The sequence below is a fragment of the Cebus imitator genome, unplaced genomic scaffold (genome assembly GCF_001604975.1).
Source record: "Cebus imitator isolate Cc_AM_T3 unplaced genomic scaffold, Cebus_imitator-1.0 Scaffold253, whole genome shotgun sequence".
NCBI lineage: Eukaryota > Metazoa > Chordata > Mammalia > Primates > Cebidae > Cebus > Cebus imitator.
The window spans coordinates 856980-870759 of NW_016107568.1; the positions used below are offsets into that span (position 1 = coordinate 856980).

The 13780-nt window shown below is 43.2% G+C and overlaps 1 protein-coding gene across 7 annotated transcripts in view; it reads right to left on the minus strand.

The window, feature by feature from the left end:
* The window catches only part of STX3 (syntaxin 3), a 49552-nt gene that overhangs the window by 24176 nt on the left and 11596 nt on the right, over positions 1–13780 (minus strand). For all 7 annotated transcript variants that reach the window (XM_037727993.1, XM_037727995.1, XM_017498883.2 and 4 more), the window contains exon 2: positions 8051–8134. In XM_037727993.1, coding sequence (XP_037583921.1) covers positions 8051–8134 — 84 coding nt within the window. The remainder of the gene's footprint in view (positions 1–8050; positions 8135–13780) is intronic.

The window sequence follows — 13780 nt, forward strand, 5'->3', positions numbered from 1 at the left end:
AGTCTTGCTCTGTCACCCAGGTTAGAGTGCAGTGGCATGATCTCGGCTCACTGCATCCACCTCCTGGGTTCAAGCAATTCTCCTGCCTCAACCTCCTGAATATTTGGGATTACAGGTACACACCACCACACCCAGCTGTGTGTGTGTGTATGTGTGTGTGTGTGTGTGTGTGTGTGTATGTTTTTAGTAGAGACTGGGTTTCACCATGTTGGTCAGGCTAGTCTCGAATTCCTGACCTCAAGTTATCCACTCACCTCAGCCTCACAAAGTGCTAGGATTACAGGTCTGAGCCACCATGCCCGGCTTACAATGTACTTTTCAATGCTTTGTTAGTAATATGGGAATCCAGATAATATAGGATTTAAGGAAATAAGATCAAACAGACTAGGTTCAAGTTTTTGCTCTATTTCTCTCGGCAGTTTTATGACCTTGAACGCACCCCTTAGTGTGCCTAAGCACCAGTTCTCTCATCTGTGAAATAAGAATTATCATAATACGCACTTTAGAGTTTTTGTGAAGATTGAATTAGACAATACATGTCAAAAGTTTAACACAAAGTACATGCTCAGTAAATGTTAGGTGATGACAATGATAAACACAAAAATGCCAGCAATTTCTGCACATTTATCACATGCCAGGCACTGTGGAATGCCTTTACAGGCATGTCTCATTTAATCCTTACAGCAATCCTGTAACAAAACAGTCTTAACAAAACAGTCTGACGTCATCAGTAACCACCCAAGGAAATCTAAGGTCAACATCCAAGTCAACAGTCTTCGTGCTCCGTGTTGCCAAATATAATTACCATATTATACTAATAACCATAATCTAACTAAAAGGAAGGAGTTATTTTCAAGATATGGGTGGCCTCTTCCCTCTGGACCTAATTAGCCAGTGGAATCTAATTAGACAAGGAGAAGCAGAGAAAGTACTACTTTGTAAAACTGGCAGGTTATACGGGGTAAGATGAAGGCTAAGCAAAAAAAGCTTTGGTTGTTCTCTCTAAGAATTAGTCTCTGCCTCTCCTAAACTCCCACATACCTTGTACCTCTAGTTGAGCATTAATTCCTGCATATTTATGTACTGAAAACTTATTCTGAGGTGATAATTCTGAGGTGATAAGTGTAATGTGACTGTAACTGTCAAATAAATGAGCACTCCTTTTCACAATTTATACCCCTTTACTTTCCCCCCAAAATGACAGAATCCCAAACAGTCTTCATATGTGAGCTGCTCAGTCAAGTCCTCTTTAATTTGTTTGCTTCTTTGCTTTAGAAACAAACATTGATGAAAAGGGAGGGAAAAGGCCACCTTAGTCAACCAAGCAATGATAGTCAAGTTCCCAAAGGCGTTTTATCAAGACCAGGACTAATGTTTCAATGCTTCTTTTATGAATGAAAAGAATGATCTCAGATTTATACTGACCAATGAAAACAAGTATTCAGAGATAATAATCTCAAGTAAATTAAGTGTTTTGGGGCTTTGCATCCCTCAAAATTTAGTCAGGAAAGTGAAAACCTATCTAGTTATTTTAATCAAAGTAGTATAATACAGGGATTGTTTATGCAGGGATGGAAGGGTCAAGAAGCCAAACAGAATTTTGGTTGGGCATTCTGAACATTAGCAACAGCAAGTCAGAGAGAAAGAGAAGGAAGGCAGGGTCATCAGAGACTAAAGCCAGAGCTGTCCGATGGGGACCAGACCATAGTAGAGTTGACCAGAAGAACTGGGACCATGTAGGCAGGGTCTATTGAGAAAGAGCTGAGGCCATGAAGAAGACATGTCTGAGGAGGAGACACAAGAAAGAAAACCATGAGTCTTCCCTCCTTGAGTCTTCCCTTCTCCTTGAGTCTTCGGCTAGTACCTCACTGTCTTAACCTGTTCAGGATCCCATAAGAAAAATACTATAGCCCAGGTGGCTTAAACACACGGTATATTTCTCACAGTACTGGAGGCTAGAAGTCCAAGATCATGACACTGGCAGATCTGAGTCTGGGGAGGACCCTCTTCCTGGCTTGTAGACAGCCTTCTTCCTGTATCTTCACATGGCTAAGAGAGAGATCATCTTTCTCATGTCTCTTTTTATCAGGGTACTAATTCACCCTCATGACCTAATTACCTCCCAAAGGCCCTACCTCCAAATACCATCACATTGGAGATTAGAGTACAGCATATGAATTTCAAGACGACACAAACCTTCAGTCCATAACACTCTCCTTGGCCAGGTATACCAAAGCAATTGGCAGGGGAACCTGGGAAATGTAGTTTCCTGCAATACAGAGCAGAGCACAGGAAGGACAGTAGAGAATGGACCCGAGTGCAAAATAGGCAAATGACTGACAAGGGCCTGCCCCATTGGAAGAGCCCAGAAATGCAGAATCTACCAGTTTGCATGGTAGGTCATTGTCATCCAATACTCTACTTAAAGAATTAAAAACTATTTAACCTGCTAGGTTTAATGTCTGCATTTCCAAGTTGCATTCACTTTGAGGTTCATAGTTCTAACAAAATCAAGCCTACCTAGCAAATCCCTATGCTTCAAGACTGGTCGCCTCACAGCTCCTCTAGCCAGGTATTGTTCCACCCACTCCCAGCCAGGCTCTGCTGCACTATGCCCACAATTAACCCACCCTTACTTCTCTCAGAACTGATTCAGACCCCTCAAGTGTTAGGACCACATGTTGCTCAACTTAGACTACTTGATTGATATTCCTCAGTGTCAAGCATGTGAGGTCACTCGGTAGACATTTGTTGAATAAATAAATGAATACAAGTAACTGCAGGAGACAAGCATGCTTCTTATATCATTGCAAATGGTCTCTTTTTTTAAGCATGTTTCTTATGGACTGAATGTTTGTGTTCTCCTGAAATTAATATGTTGATGCCTAATCCCCAGTGTGATGGTACTTGGAGGTGGGAACTTTGGAAGGCATTCAGGTCATAAGGGCTCCTGTGTTTGGTGCAAGAAGAGGCCAAAGAGCTAGCTTGTTCTTTCCACCATGTGAGAATACAGCAAGATGGCAGTTCACAACCCAGAAGAGAGTCCTCACCAGAACCTGATCATGGTGGAACTCTAGTCTCAGACTTTCAGCCTCCAGAACTGTAGGAAATACATTCTTATTGTTTATAAACCATTCAGTCTATGGTACTTTCTCATAACAGCCTAAACTAAGTCAGCATTCAAAAAAAGCAAACTTTCAGCCAGGCATGGTGGCTCACGCTTGTAATCCCAGCACTTTGGGAGACCAAGGTGGATGGATCACCTGAGGTCAGGAGTTCAAGAACAGCCTGACCAATATGGTGAAACCCCACCTCTACTGAAAATACAAAAATTAGCTGGGCATTGTGGTGGGCACCTGTAATCCCAGCTATTTGGAAGGCTGAGGCAGGAGAATCGCTTGAACCCAGGAGGTAGAGGTTGTAGTGAACTGAGATCGCACCATTGCACTCCAGCCTCGGCAACAAGAGCAAAACTCCATCTCAAAAAAAAAAAAGAAGAAGAAAGAAAAGTTTCATCCTTGTTAATAGAAGTTCCGTGTTAGAAAACGTACTGTGAAAAATTAAATGCTAAGCCAAGTTAAGCTGGTTTCTTACAGGACTCCTTAGAGCTTTCAGTAAGTTAACATGCATTTTAAGTTTCCAAGAGAAGAAAGGATTAGAAAGCATTTCTCAAGCATATTTGATCACAGGAGGCTTTTTGCATCTGACATTGCCATCCGTGACAAAGCACTCTGACTGACCCAACAAATAGCCATTCCCTAGCCCCTTCCCCTTCTTTCTTTTTACCAGAAGTCTAACTTTGTTTGGGTAGTGGCATCGCTAGCCCCAGAGGATGAATCATGATGTGTTCGATGGCGATCCTGGCAATCCTGTCCCTTTGCTGAGTACTCACTTTCCTGGTGTCCCTTCCAGCTAAGGGTGCCCACACCATGTGACCCAGTGCTATCCAGGAGGCCACAGGGGAAGTCAGGCTGGAGGAGCTGGGCAGTTTTCCTCCCTGATGAAAGGATCTTTGAACTTTTCTAGCCACACCTTTTCTTAATGCTTGCAGTGTTGTCACAGGGTGATGCCAAACGGAGCTGTGTCTCTGGTGGTTTCAAAACACAGGCAGATGGGACCTATGTACTGCTCTCTTGGATCTGGCAGGCTTGTGACTGCTTCAGTAATAGAGCCAAGCAGAAGTGATGTGCTACATAACTTCTGATGCTGGAACACTTGCCTTGCATCCCTGAGCTTCAATGTAACAAGCTCAATAGCCCTAAGTGGGCCAGCTAGGAGAAGCCCAAGCCACAGAAAGAAGCCAAGTATAGGCACTCCAATGAACAGTCTCTGCTAAGCTTTTCCCTTGAGCCACCCCAATAAAGGCACCAGATTGTAGAATTTTAAAAGCCTCTACAAGATCCTAGCCTGCAGTTGTTCAAGTCTTCCCAGTAAAGGCCCCAGAAATTGTGGAGCAGAGATAATCCAGACCCACGTTGCCCTGTTGGAATTCCTAATCCACAGAATCTGTCAGCATAACAAAACAGTTGTTTTATACCACTAAATGTCAGGGCTATGTTGTGATATAACAATAGATCATCAGAACAGACTCTCTCTCACAATCCTAAGAGAAAAGCCAAGAGGATCACAGCAATGCTGACCTAGAACCCCAACTTGACCTTTAAACAGCACCAAAGCTAACCCCAAACTTCTTCATATGCAAAATAATTACATATCTCTATTGCTTAAGCCACAGTTAGTCAAAAGCATCCCTAAATGATAGGCTACACTGCTGCTCTGGATCACAGATTCAGGTCAAAGCTCTCATCCTTTTTCCCCTGGGCTCCATCAGCCGACTAGCTAGTCTTTCCACTTCGGATCTTTTGCACCCTCCACTAACTGCCATCAGAATGAATTTTCTAAAACACACTCTGAGCCCATCACTTTCTTGTTTAAACCCTCAAAGGTTCCCCATCACTTTGCAGTGGTGCACAGCTGCAGTAGATGACGGAATTATCTTGAAGAACTTCCTACAAATCCAAACGTCTGAGCCACTCCAGTCCCTAAGAATCAGGTATGTGTATGTGCAAAAAAAAAAAAAAAAACTACCCAGGTGATTCTGATGACAAGTCTATTTAAGAACCAGGGAAACCTTCCCTTGCATTCCTCTCTTCAGGCAGAATGTAACGCTTCCTCTTCTGTGCTCCCATGATCCCTTATTGACACTTTTACTATCATATAACAATGCTTTAAAAATTTCTATCTCCCTTACCAGATAAGGAGACACCAGAGGGAAAGAATCCTGTCACACAAAACATTGTATCCCCAGTACCCAACGTGCTATCTTGAAGACAGTAAGCATAACAAAGCACTCAAATATTTCGATGAATAAATGAATACAGAACAATAAACCCCTAATGTTTCTGCCTCCAAAGGCAGGTCTGTTTCCTCTGAAACTTTACTCTCTGCCAAGTGAGCAAACAGACCAAGGAAAATATAGACAACTGCAAATTAGATAAACAGATAAGCCCACTGATACTTGGAACGGTTAAGGAATATGACCAAGATCACACAGTTAGTGGCAGGTATGAAATTTAATTCAAAAACCTTGCTCTTTCCACCTCCCCACGCTGTCTCTCTTCTCCACCCTAAATATGATATAGGTTTCACGGGGTTTTTCCCTAAATGACAGACATGCATATAACAAAGAGAAAGCAATAAGCAATGAAGCAGCCCTGGAGGTCTTGTTAAATCTTCAAAGGCCTCTACAGAAGTAGCTATCACCCATCCAGTGCTTTTCCGTCTGATGATGCTTCCCAGACGTGTGATCTCATGTGATCTTCATGGCATCCTTGAAAGGTAAGTACCAACACTCCCAGCTTCCAGAGCAGGATATTAAAGCTCAGAGAGGTTAAGCAATCTGACCAAGGTCACACTGCTATGAAATGCTTGAAAAGTAGACTCAAACCATGTTTTAGGGGCCAAAGCCCACCATCTTCCCACCTAACAAAGAGGGTCCTCTTAGAGAATGCTCTGACTGGCTCAGAAGAAAAAGGAGAACACAGTTGTTGGAGAAGATTCTTTATCTTAGGGACGTTCTTTAACATATCTGGTTCTCCAAGGCAGACTGAGACAGGCTAGAAAGACTTCAGACATCTCCTTAAGTCCGTACCAGGGAGTGAAAGGATATTGTCCTTCCATGATCCACAACTGGCATAACACTGGACTCATAAAGCCTAAGTGTTGTTTGATCTCACTATGACTCTGATGGACCCACCCATGAGGAGGGTGGGGATCTGTGGGGAGTTTATAGCCAACTTCCTAATGAGGCCAGCACACACTCAAGTTTGCTCTTAATTTCTGTTTATTACTTTAACAGATAAATGGGCACAAATCATCAAGCCCTACTCCATTCCATTCAGAAAAGAACTGGAGGGTTACTTTTCCACATTCACAGTCTAGAGAATGGGAAGCATCATATTCTTTCTGCAAAAAGAGCACAATACCTCTTGTTTTCTTTCTAGGGAAATTAAAAACCTAAGAAACCATAGTATGGTGGCAGAGACTTCCACAATAGTGAAGTATCATCCATTAAGCACATGTATGCCAGATGCTATGCTGTGTTTCAAACATTATCCTTCTTAATCCTTACAAAACTCCATGGAGATTTTTGTTGTTTAGGGTTTTTTTTCTTTTCTTACCTAAAAACTGGATCACCAGTGATTTTTTTTTTTTTTAGGGGACAGGGTCTTACTCCGTTGCCCAGGCTAGAGTGCAGTGACATGATCATACCTCACTGCAGCCTCAAACTCCTGGGCTCAGGTGATCCTACTTACAGGAAATTACATTATCAATCCTAATTTACAGGTAAGGAAACCCAGATACAGATTAAGGAATGTTCATGAAATCAACAGCTTCCCAGAAGCAGGGCTGAGATTTGGGCCCAAGTTTACCCAGCTCCAACGCCAGTATTTTCATCCATGATATACTACCGCCTCTACAAGCTTTTCACCTTGTAGAGGTGAATCGCCTAATCATAGAACCATCTCAATGAGGACCTTTAAGATCAGAGTACATGGATCAATAGACATGAACCCTTTTTGCCCCTGTTGAACTTTTACAAAAATAAACTGGAAGTTTGGGTTTCTCAGTTACCACTAGAATTACGTCAAAGGAACTATAAAAAAAAATTTTTTTTTTTTTTGAGACGGAGTCTCACTCTGTTGCCCAGACTGGAGTGCAGTTGCATGATCTTGGCTCACTGCAACCTCTGCCTCCTGGGTTCAAGTGATTCTCTTGCCTCAGGCTCTAGAGTAGCTGGGATTACAGGCACGCCTGGCTAATTTTTGTATTTTTAGTAAAGGCGGGGTTTCGCTATGTTGGCCAGGTTGGTCTCAAACTCCTAACCTCAAGTGATCCACCTGCCTCAGCCTCCCAAAGTGCTGGGATTACAGGCATGATCCACAGAGCCAGGCCCAAAAATTTTCAAAGCTACACATTTGATGTATCTGAATCACAAGCCTAAAGATACAATGTTTTATACTCATGGTTGTACTCCTATGGTTGATTCTGTATTTGTTATGTGACACATTTGATGTATCTGACTCACAAGCCTAAAGATACAATGTTTTATACTCACAGTTGTGACCCTATGGTTGATTCTGTATTTGTTATGTGACACATTTGATGTATCCAAATCACAAGCCTAAAGATACAATGTTTTATACTCACAGTTGTGATCCTACAGCTGATTCTGTATTTGTTAGGTACTTTAAGCAAGAAAGGATATTATTAAAATGTTGTCATATGGCGTAAGATTTTAAAATCATCTCCAATTACATGTAATTGACCCTCTATTGACTTTCTTAACAAGATTTTTAAAAATCCAGACCCTTTCAACTAAATATTGAAAAGAGAATGCCATTTTAATTTCTTCGTCCAGCCAACCACCCTAGCAAAAGACTATGACCTTCCTCTGCGACCCTGAAAAATCTAAGGTTTTTTAATTCTTACTAAAGAAGAAGTGTTTCCTTATGTACATTTAGAAAAAAAATACAGGAAACCTGCCTACCTCAGAAAAGAACTCATCCATAAAAGCCGTGTTGTCGATAGCAATCTCGACCTCATCAGTATCATCATCCTGCGTCAGCTGCTTCTGCAAAAGACAAAAATGAACAGGGTGAAACTAAAACACAATAAATGGCTAACATTATTGAAAGCTCATGAAGTACCAGGAGCTATATTAAGCATTTAATACATAATTTCCTTTATAACTCATAACAGCTCTACGATATATCAAACAACTCTGGTATCTCAACATCTGAAATTAAATCCTAGTTCTACCAATTACTTTTTCTTTCTTTTTTTTTTTTTGCAGTGGGTGAGAGGTGAGAGAGGGAGGAACTAGCAAGTTACCTATCTTGCTGTGCCTAGGTTTCCTTCTCTGTTAAATGCTGATAACAGCACTACCTGCTTCATAGGGTTGTGTCAGGAATAAAAGAGATAATGAACATAAGACACTCTTGCATGGTGCCTAGTACACTGTAAGTTCAACACATGCTAGGTTTTGTTGCTGGTGGTGGTGGTAGTTACTGTAACCCACTACAGTTGAGGAACCCACAACTTAGGGAGGTTAGGTAACTTGACAAAAACCACACAGCTAAAATATGGCAATAGGTAGAACTGAACTCATCCTTTGGATCTGAACCCCAGGGCTGCTAAACCCTTCTTCACACTGTTCAAACAGGTTCCAGACACGATTCCTCCAAAGCACAAGCTTTCAATCCTCACAGTAAGGGTAAAGATTTTCCTGTTTTCAGAAACCACCTATTACAAAGCAAACAGTGCCATGTCACTCCCTGTCAGAAGCTCCTGTTTATAAGAAAAAGGAAGTTCTCCCCCAGGCCCCAGCCACCTCTAAGGACCCAAGCTTTCTCAATGTCATTCAACTTCCTCTGCAGAAATCACAAAATGGACATCTAAAGGAAGTGATCCCATTCCCACCCAGCATAAGGGTTGTTCACTGTTTACTGAGCTGCTTTTACATTCCTCTCCAATGTTCTTCACACACACTCATAACCCTCCCACACACATCTACAAGCTGACACACACACTCATATGCCCCCACAACCCACACCCCACTACACACATACACCCACACTCCAACACACCCCCTCCACACATACACCCACATACCCTCCCACATACCCAAACACATACATATATGCCCACAAACACACACATGTATACCCTACAAGATATCAATTGAGTCTTCAAACACATGTGTAAGGAAATGGGAAGAGGCTACCATCATGGAATAGATTAAAGGAAGTTTCCAGAAGATGGGAACAACTGTGACCTGGAACATGGGAGGCAGACACCTATCACTCCATCATGATGTAAATTCTCGAGACCCCTAGTATCGTTACAGGGATTCCCCACAACCACAATGGCTACCTCTTGGCTTTGAGTAGATCTAGCCAGGCAGCCTGGTCACCTTCAGTGAGAATCTGTGAACTGGGCAAAGAGAAGCCTAGGTCCAAAACCTGCTGTTACCAATTACTGGCTGGGATGCCTCAGTCAAGTCCCAAGCCTCTCTGAGTTTCTAACTTGTAAGTAGTAACACCCCCTACCCGCCCCACTGCCAGACATTATGACTTTCATGAGGACTGGAGGAGATCACATACGGAAAGCACAATACCAGGCATACATCAGCACCTAACCCCATTACCCTGCTGAAAAGATGTGTGAATCATCACTGTCTACATCCTCCTCATCCTCCTCCTCCTCCTCCTCCACAGGAAGTTCTCAAACTAAAGCCTAAGTCAATAAGATCAGCTCCATGGCAACAGGATGGCCAGGGCTCTATGCCACGGTCCATCACATGCTACTCACTGAACGCTAAACAGATGGTTTAACCCCTCTGAGCCTCAAAAATATGGAACCAACCTAAGTTTCTATCAATGGATGATTGGATAAACAAATGTGATACACACACACACACATACACACACACACACACACACACACACGGCCAGGGAGTAGATGATAAGAAATTACTTAATGGATACAATACTATTTGGATGATGGATACAACAAAAGCCCAGACTTCACTATTAGGCAATATAGCCACATAACAAAACTACACTTCTACACACTTCTACCTCCACTTAAAGTTACACACATGTAACGCACCTCTGAGTCTCAACTTCCTCATCTGTAAAATAGGAACAATGGAGTGTTTTTGGACCTTGCTTGAGCAGGAGACCCTATACCACCGCAAAAGCCTCCTGCCCATCCCCACCTCCATTATCTTTCTGGTCCAATCCCATTATGTCCCTGTTTCCCAAAACATGATGGTTCCCTATTACTTACTTCATAAAAGTCCTCAGTCTGTCTGTCACAACCCTTTGGAAGCTGACTGTATTTATGTGTTTAGCTATATTCCCACTACTCTCCACCAGGCACCTTCTGCTCCACCAACTTGATCTCCTCACTGTCTTCTGCACACATCCCATTGATTCCTGCTCCTGGGCTTTCTATTAATACTATGTTCCCTCATTCCCAACCACCACCAATAGTCATATTAGCACTATGCCCCTTATTCCCAACCAGCACCAATATTCATATACTTCTCTGCTCCCCAAATACAACTCTCCAGGCCCAGCTCAGGTCCCATTTCTTCCACAAAACTTGCCCCACTTCATGTTTATCACATAGTTTTATGAGTTGCAATCTCAACTTCAAGCTCAATTTTAACCCACTTGAGGTCAGGGATAGTATCTCATAAGTCTTACTAGTAGCCCCTAAGCACCTGACACAGGGCTGGGCACATAGAATGTTGAAGTTGGTATCAACTGACTGAATCTGCCTGTCACATGCAATGTGACTGCATGCCTACCAGCACTACCAAAACTTACTCTTTGGTTTTACTGAAATAGAAAGAACTCCTGCAAAATCCACCCCTCTTCCCTGCCTCCTTCTTCTATAAAAAATATATGTGATCTGCCAGGGCTGTTGTGAGAATTCAATAAGATAATAAAGTTCCCTATGCAATGTAGAACACACAGTAAGAACTCAATAAAGTAGGGCAGGCACAGTGGCTCACGCCTGTAATCCCGGCACTTTGGGAGGCTGTGGTGGGTGGATCACAAGGTCAAAAGTTTGAGATCAGCCTGGCCAGTATGGTGAAACACATCTCTATTAAAAATGCAAAAATTAGCCGGGCATGGTACTCAGGAGGCTGAGGCAGAAGAATCACTTGAACCCAGGAGGTGGAGGTTTCAGTGAGCAGAGATCACACCACTGCACTCCAGCCTGGGTGACAGAGTGAGATTCTGTCTCAAAAAAAAAAAAAAAAAAAAAGAACTCAATAAAGCAACCATATATAAGATCTAGCTAAGTCGACTTCTCTACAGCATTGACCTGGACATGAGTATCTTTAAATATAGGACTTTTAGAGCTGAATGCAATCTTTAAGAATTTACCATCAAATTCCCTCACTTAGAGAAGGGGAAACCAGCCGGGCGTGGTGGCTCACATCTGTAATCCCAGCACTTCGGGAGGCTGAGGCAGGCGGATCACCTGAGGTGATCAAGACCAGCCTGATCAACATGGAGAAACTCTATCTCTACTAGAAATTAGTCACGCATTATGGCACATGCCTGCAACCCCAGCTACTCTGGAGGCTAAGGCAGGAGGCGGAGTGACCCCAGGAGGCGGAGGCTGCAGTGAACCGAGATAGAGCCATTGCGCTCCAGCCTGGGCAACAAGAGCAAAACTCTGTCTCAAAAAAAAAAGAGAGAGACAAGGGGAAACCAAGCCCAAAACAAAATAATGAATTACTGACACAGAAAGGAACAGAACCCAGGTTTCTGGATTTTCATCTTCCCTTGCAGAATTTTTCCTATTGTAGCATGCCACTTCCAAAAACACAAAATAACAACAACAACGTTTAGTCCAGATCAGAAAATCCAAGGAAGAGGTCATCATCCCATGTTATCTGGAGTCACATGAAGCTGGAGCTACCAACAGGCTTCCCTACAGAGCAGGCTCAACCAATCCCACGGCAAGGGCTCCTTTCCTCTGACACACAAGTGCTCACTTGCAGATCAAGAGGCATCAGAACCCAAGGGCAAGGAAAGCACACAATGCCCTTATCTTCAGCCCACATGACTGAGCTCAGCCGAGAAGAGAACTTCGGCATCTTTATCAAAGAAGCAAGGTATGTGGTAATAGAACATTACAGTAGCTGCAATATCAACTATCATAAAAATCACACAAGGGAACCACAAGCCCAGCCATCCACTTCCTCCCCTCCCCTAACTCCAGATGCCTCTCACCCCGGAGATGAGAGATATCACCAATGACTTAGGCAACACTGAACTCCAACCTGGGATCTATCTCCCTTTGACCCTACCCCTCAAGTGTGCCCCAAAATCCAGAAAGGACAACCAGGGCTATGACCTCCTCTCTGGACAGAAAGTAGAAAGAGTTCAGGGGCCCAGAATGCAACCTGAAGCAAATGAACTGCAATTCCTCTCTCCCAACGCTCAGTGTCTTTGTCTCAACTGCCTTCTTAATCATTCTTAGTCTATCTGACCACAGGTTCCTCACTTCATTAGCTCACAAAAATCTATAAAAAATATTTGCAACCCATAGAGCCCCTAGTAGGTGCTAGGTGGCCACAAGACTCTAGCTGCTTTGTGTACACCATGTCAACGAATCCCAGCTGCAGTATGTAGTTGAGAACGTGCAGGTCAGAGAAGGTATAAGTTATTCAAGGTCTCCCAGCTACTGATTTGCCAAGCAAAGGCTCAAGCTTAAGTCATCTGTCCTAAGCCCTTCTTATCGCACTGCACCCTGCCCAGGGCAGCCTGTCACTGAGACCAGCCAGGGCCCAGAAGCTAAGCAGCCCAGCCCTGCAGAAAGCATCCTGGGCTGAAAGAGTGGAGCTGTGGCTCTTGGGAACAATATTTGTCTCCATTAGGCCTTGATTTTCTCATCAATTAAGGAACTTGGCTTTCCAGTGCAAATTTCTGTAAACCCAGGATACTTCAAATGTGCCTCAGAAACTACTCAGGGTACTCAGGGAGTAGGGGGCCAATGGGGGCGCCATAGGTGTCCTGAGCCTCACCCCCTCTTCAATCTGCAAAGCTTTACTTTTATCTGCTTTATACACTGAGAACGAAGGTGTAAGATTTCTTTCTTTTTTTTTTTTTTGAGACAGAATCTTGTTCTGTCACTCAGGCTGGAGTGCAGTGGCACAATCTCCACTCACTGTAACCTCTGCCTCCAGGGTTCAAACGATTCTCCTGCCTCAGCCTCCCAAGTAGCTAGGATTACATACAGGTGCCCGCCACCATGCCCAGCTAATTTTTTTGTATTTTTAGTTGAGATAGGTTTTCACCATGTTGTCCAGGCTGGCCTGGAGCTCCTGACCTCAGGTGATCCACCCACCTCAGCCTCCCAAAGTGCTGGGATTACAGGCGTGAGCCACCATGCCCAGCCAAGATTTCATTTTAAGAAAGAGTCCTACTGTCACGAAAGAAAGAAAAAAAGTTGGAAAATCACAGAAGTAAATGAACAAGTAAGTGCTTTCTAAGAAGAAAGAGTTTGCCCCTCCTTTCCAAGTTAAAACATGTCTGCAATGTAAGTTTAAATCATCAGCATCTCCTTAAGAATTTTTACAATGTAATCCCAGCACTTTGGGAGGCCAAGGCGGGTGGATCACGAGGTCAAGAGATCGATACCATCCTGGTCAACATGGTGAAACCCCGTCTCTACTAAAAATACAAAAAAA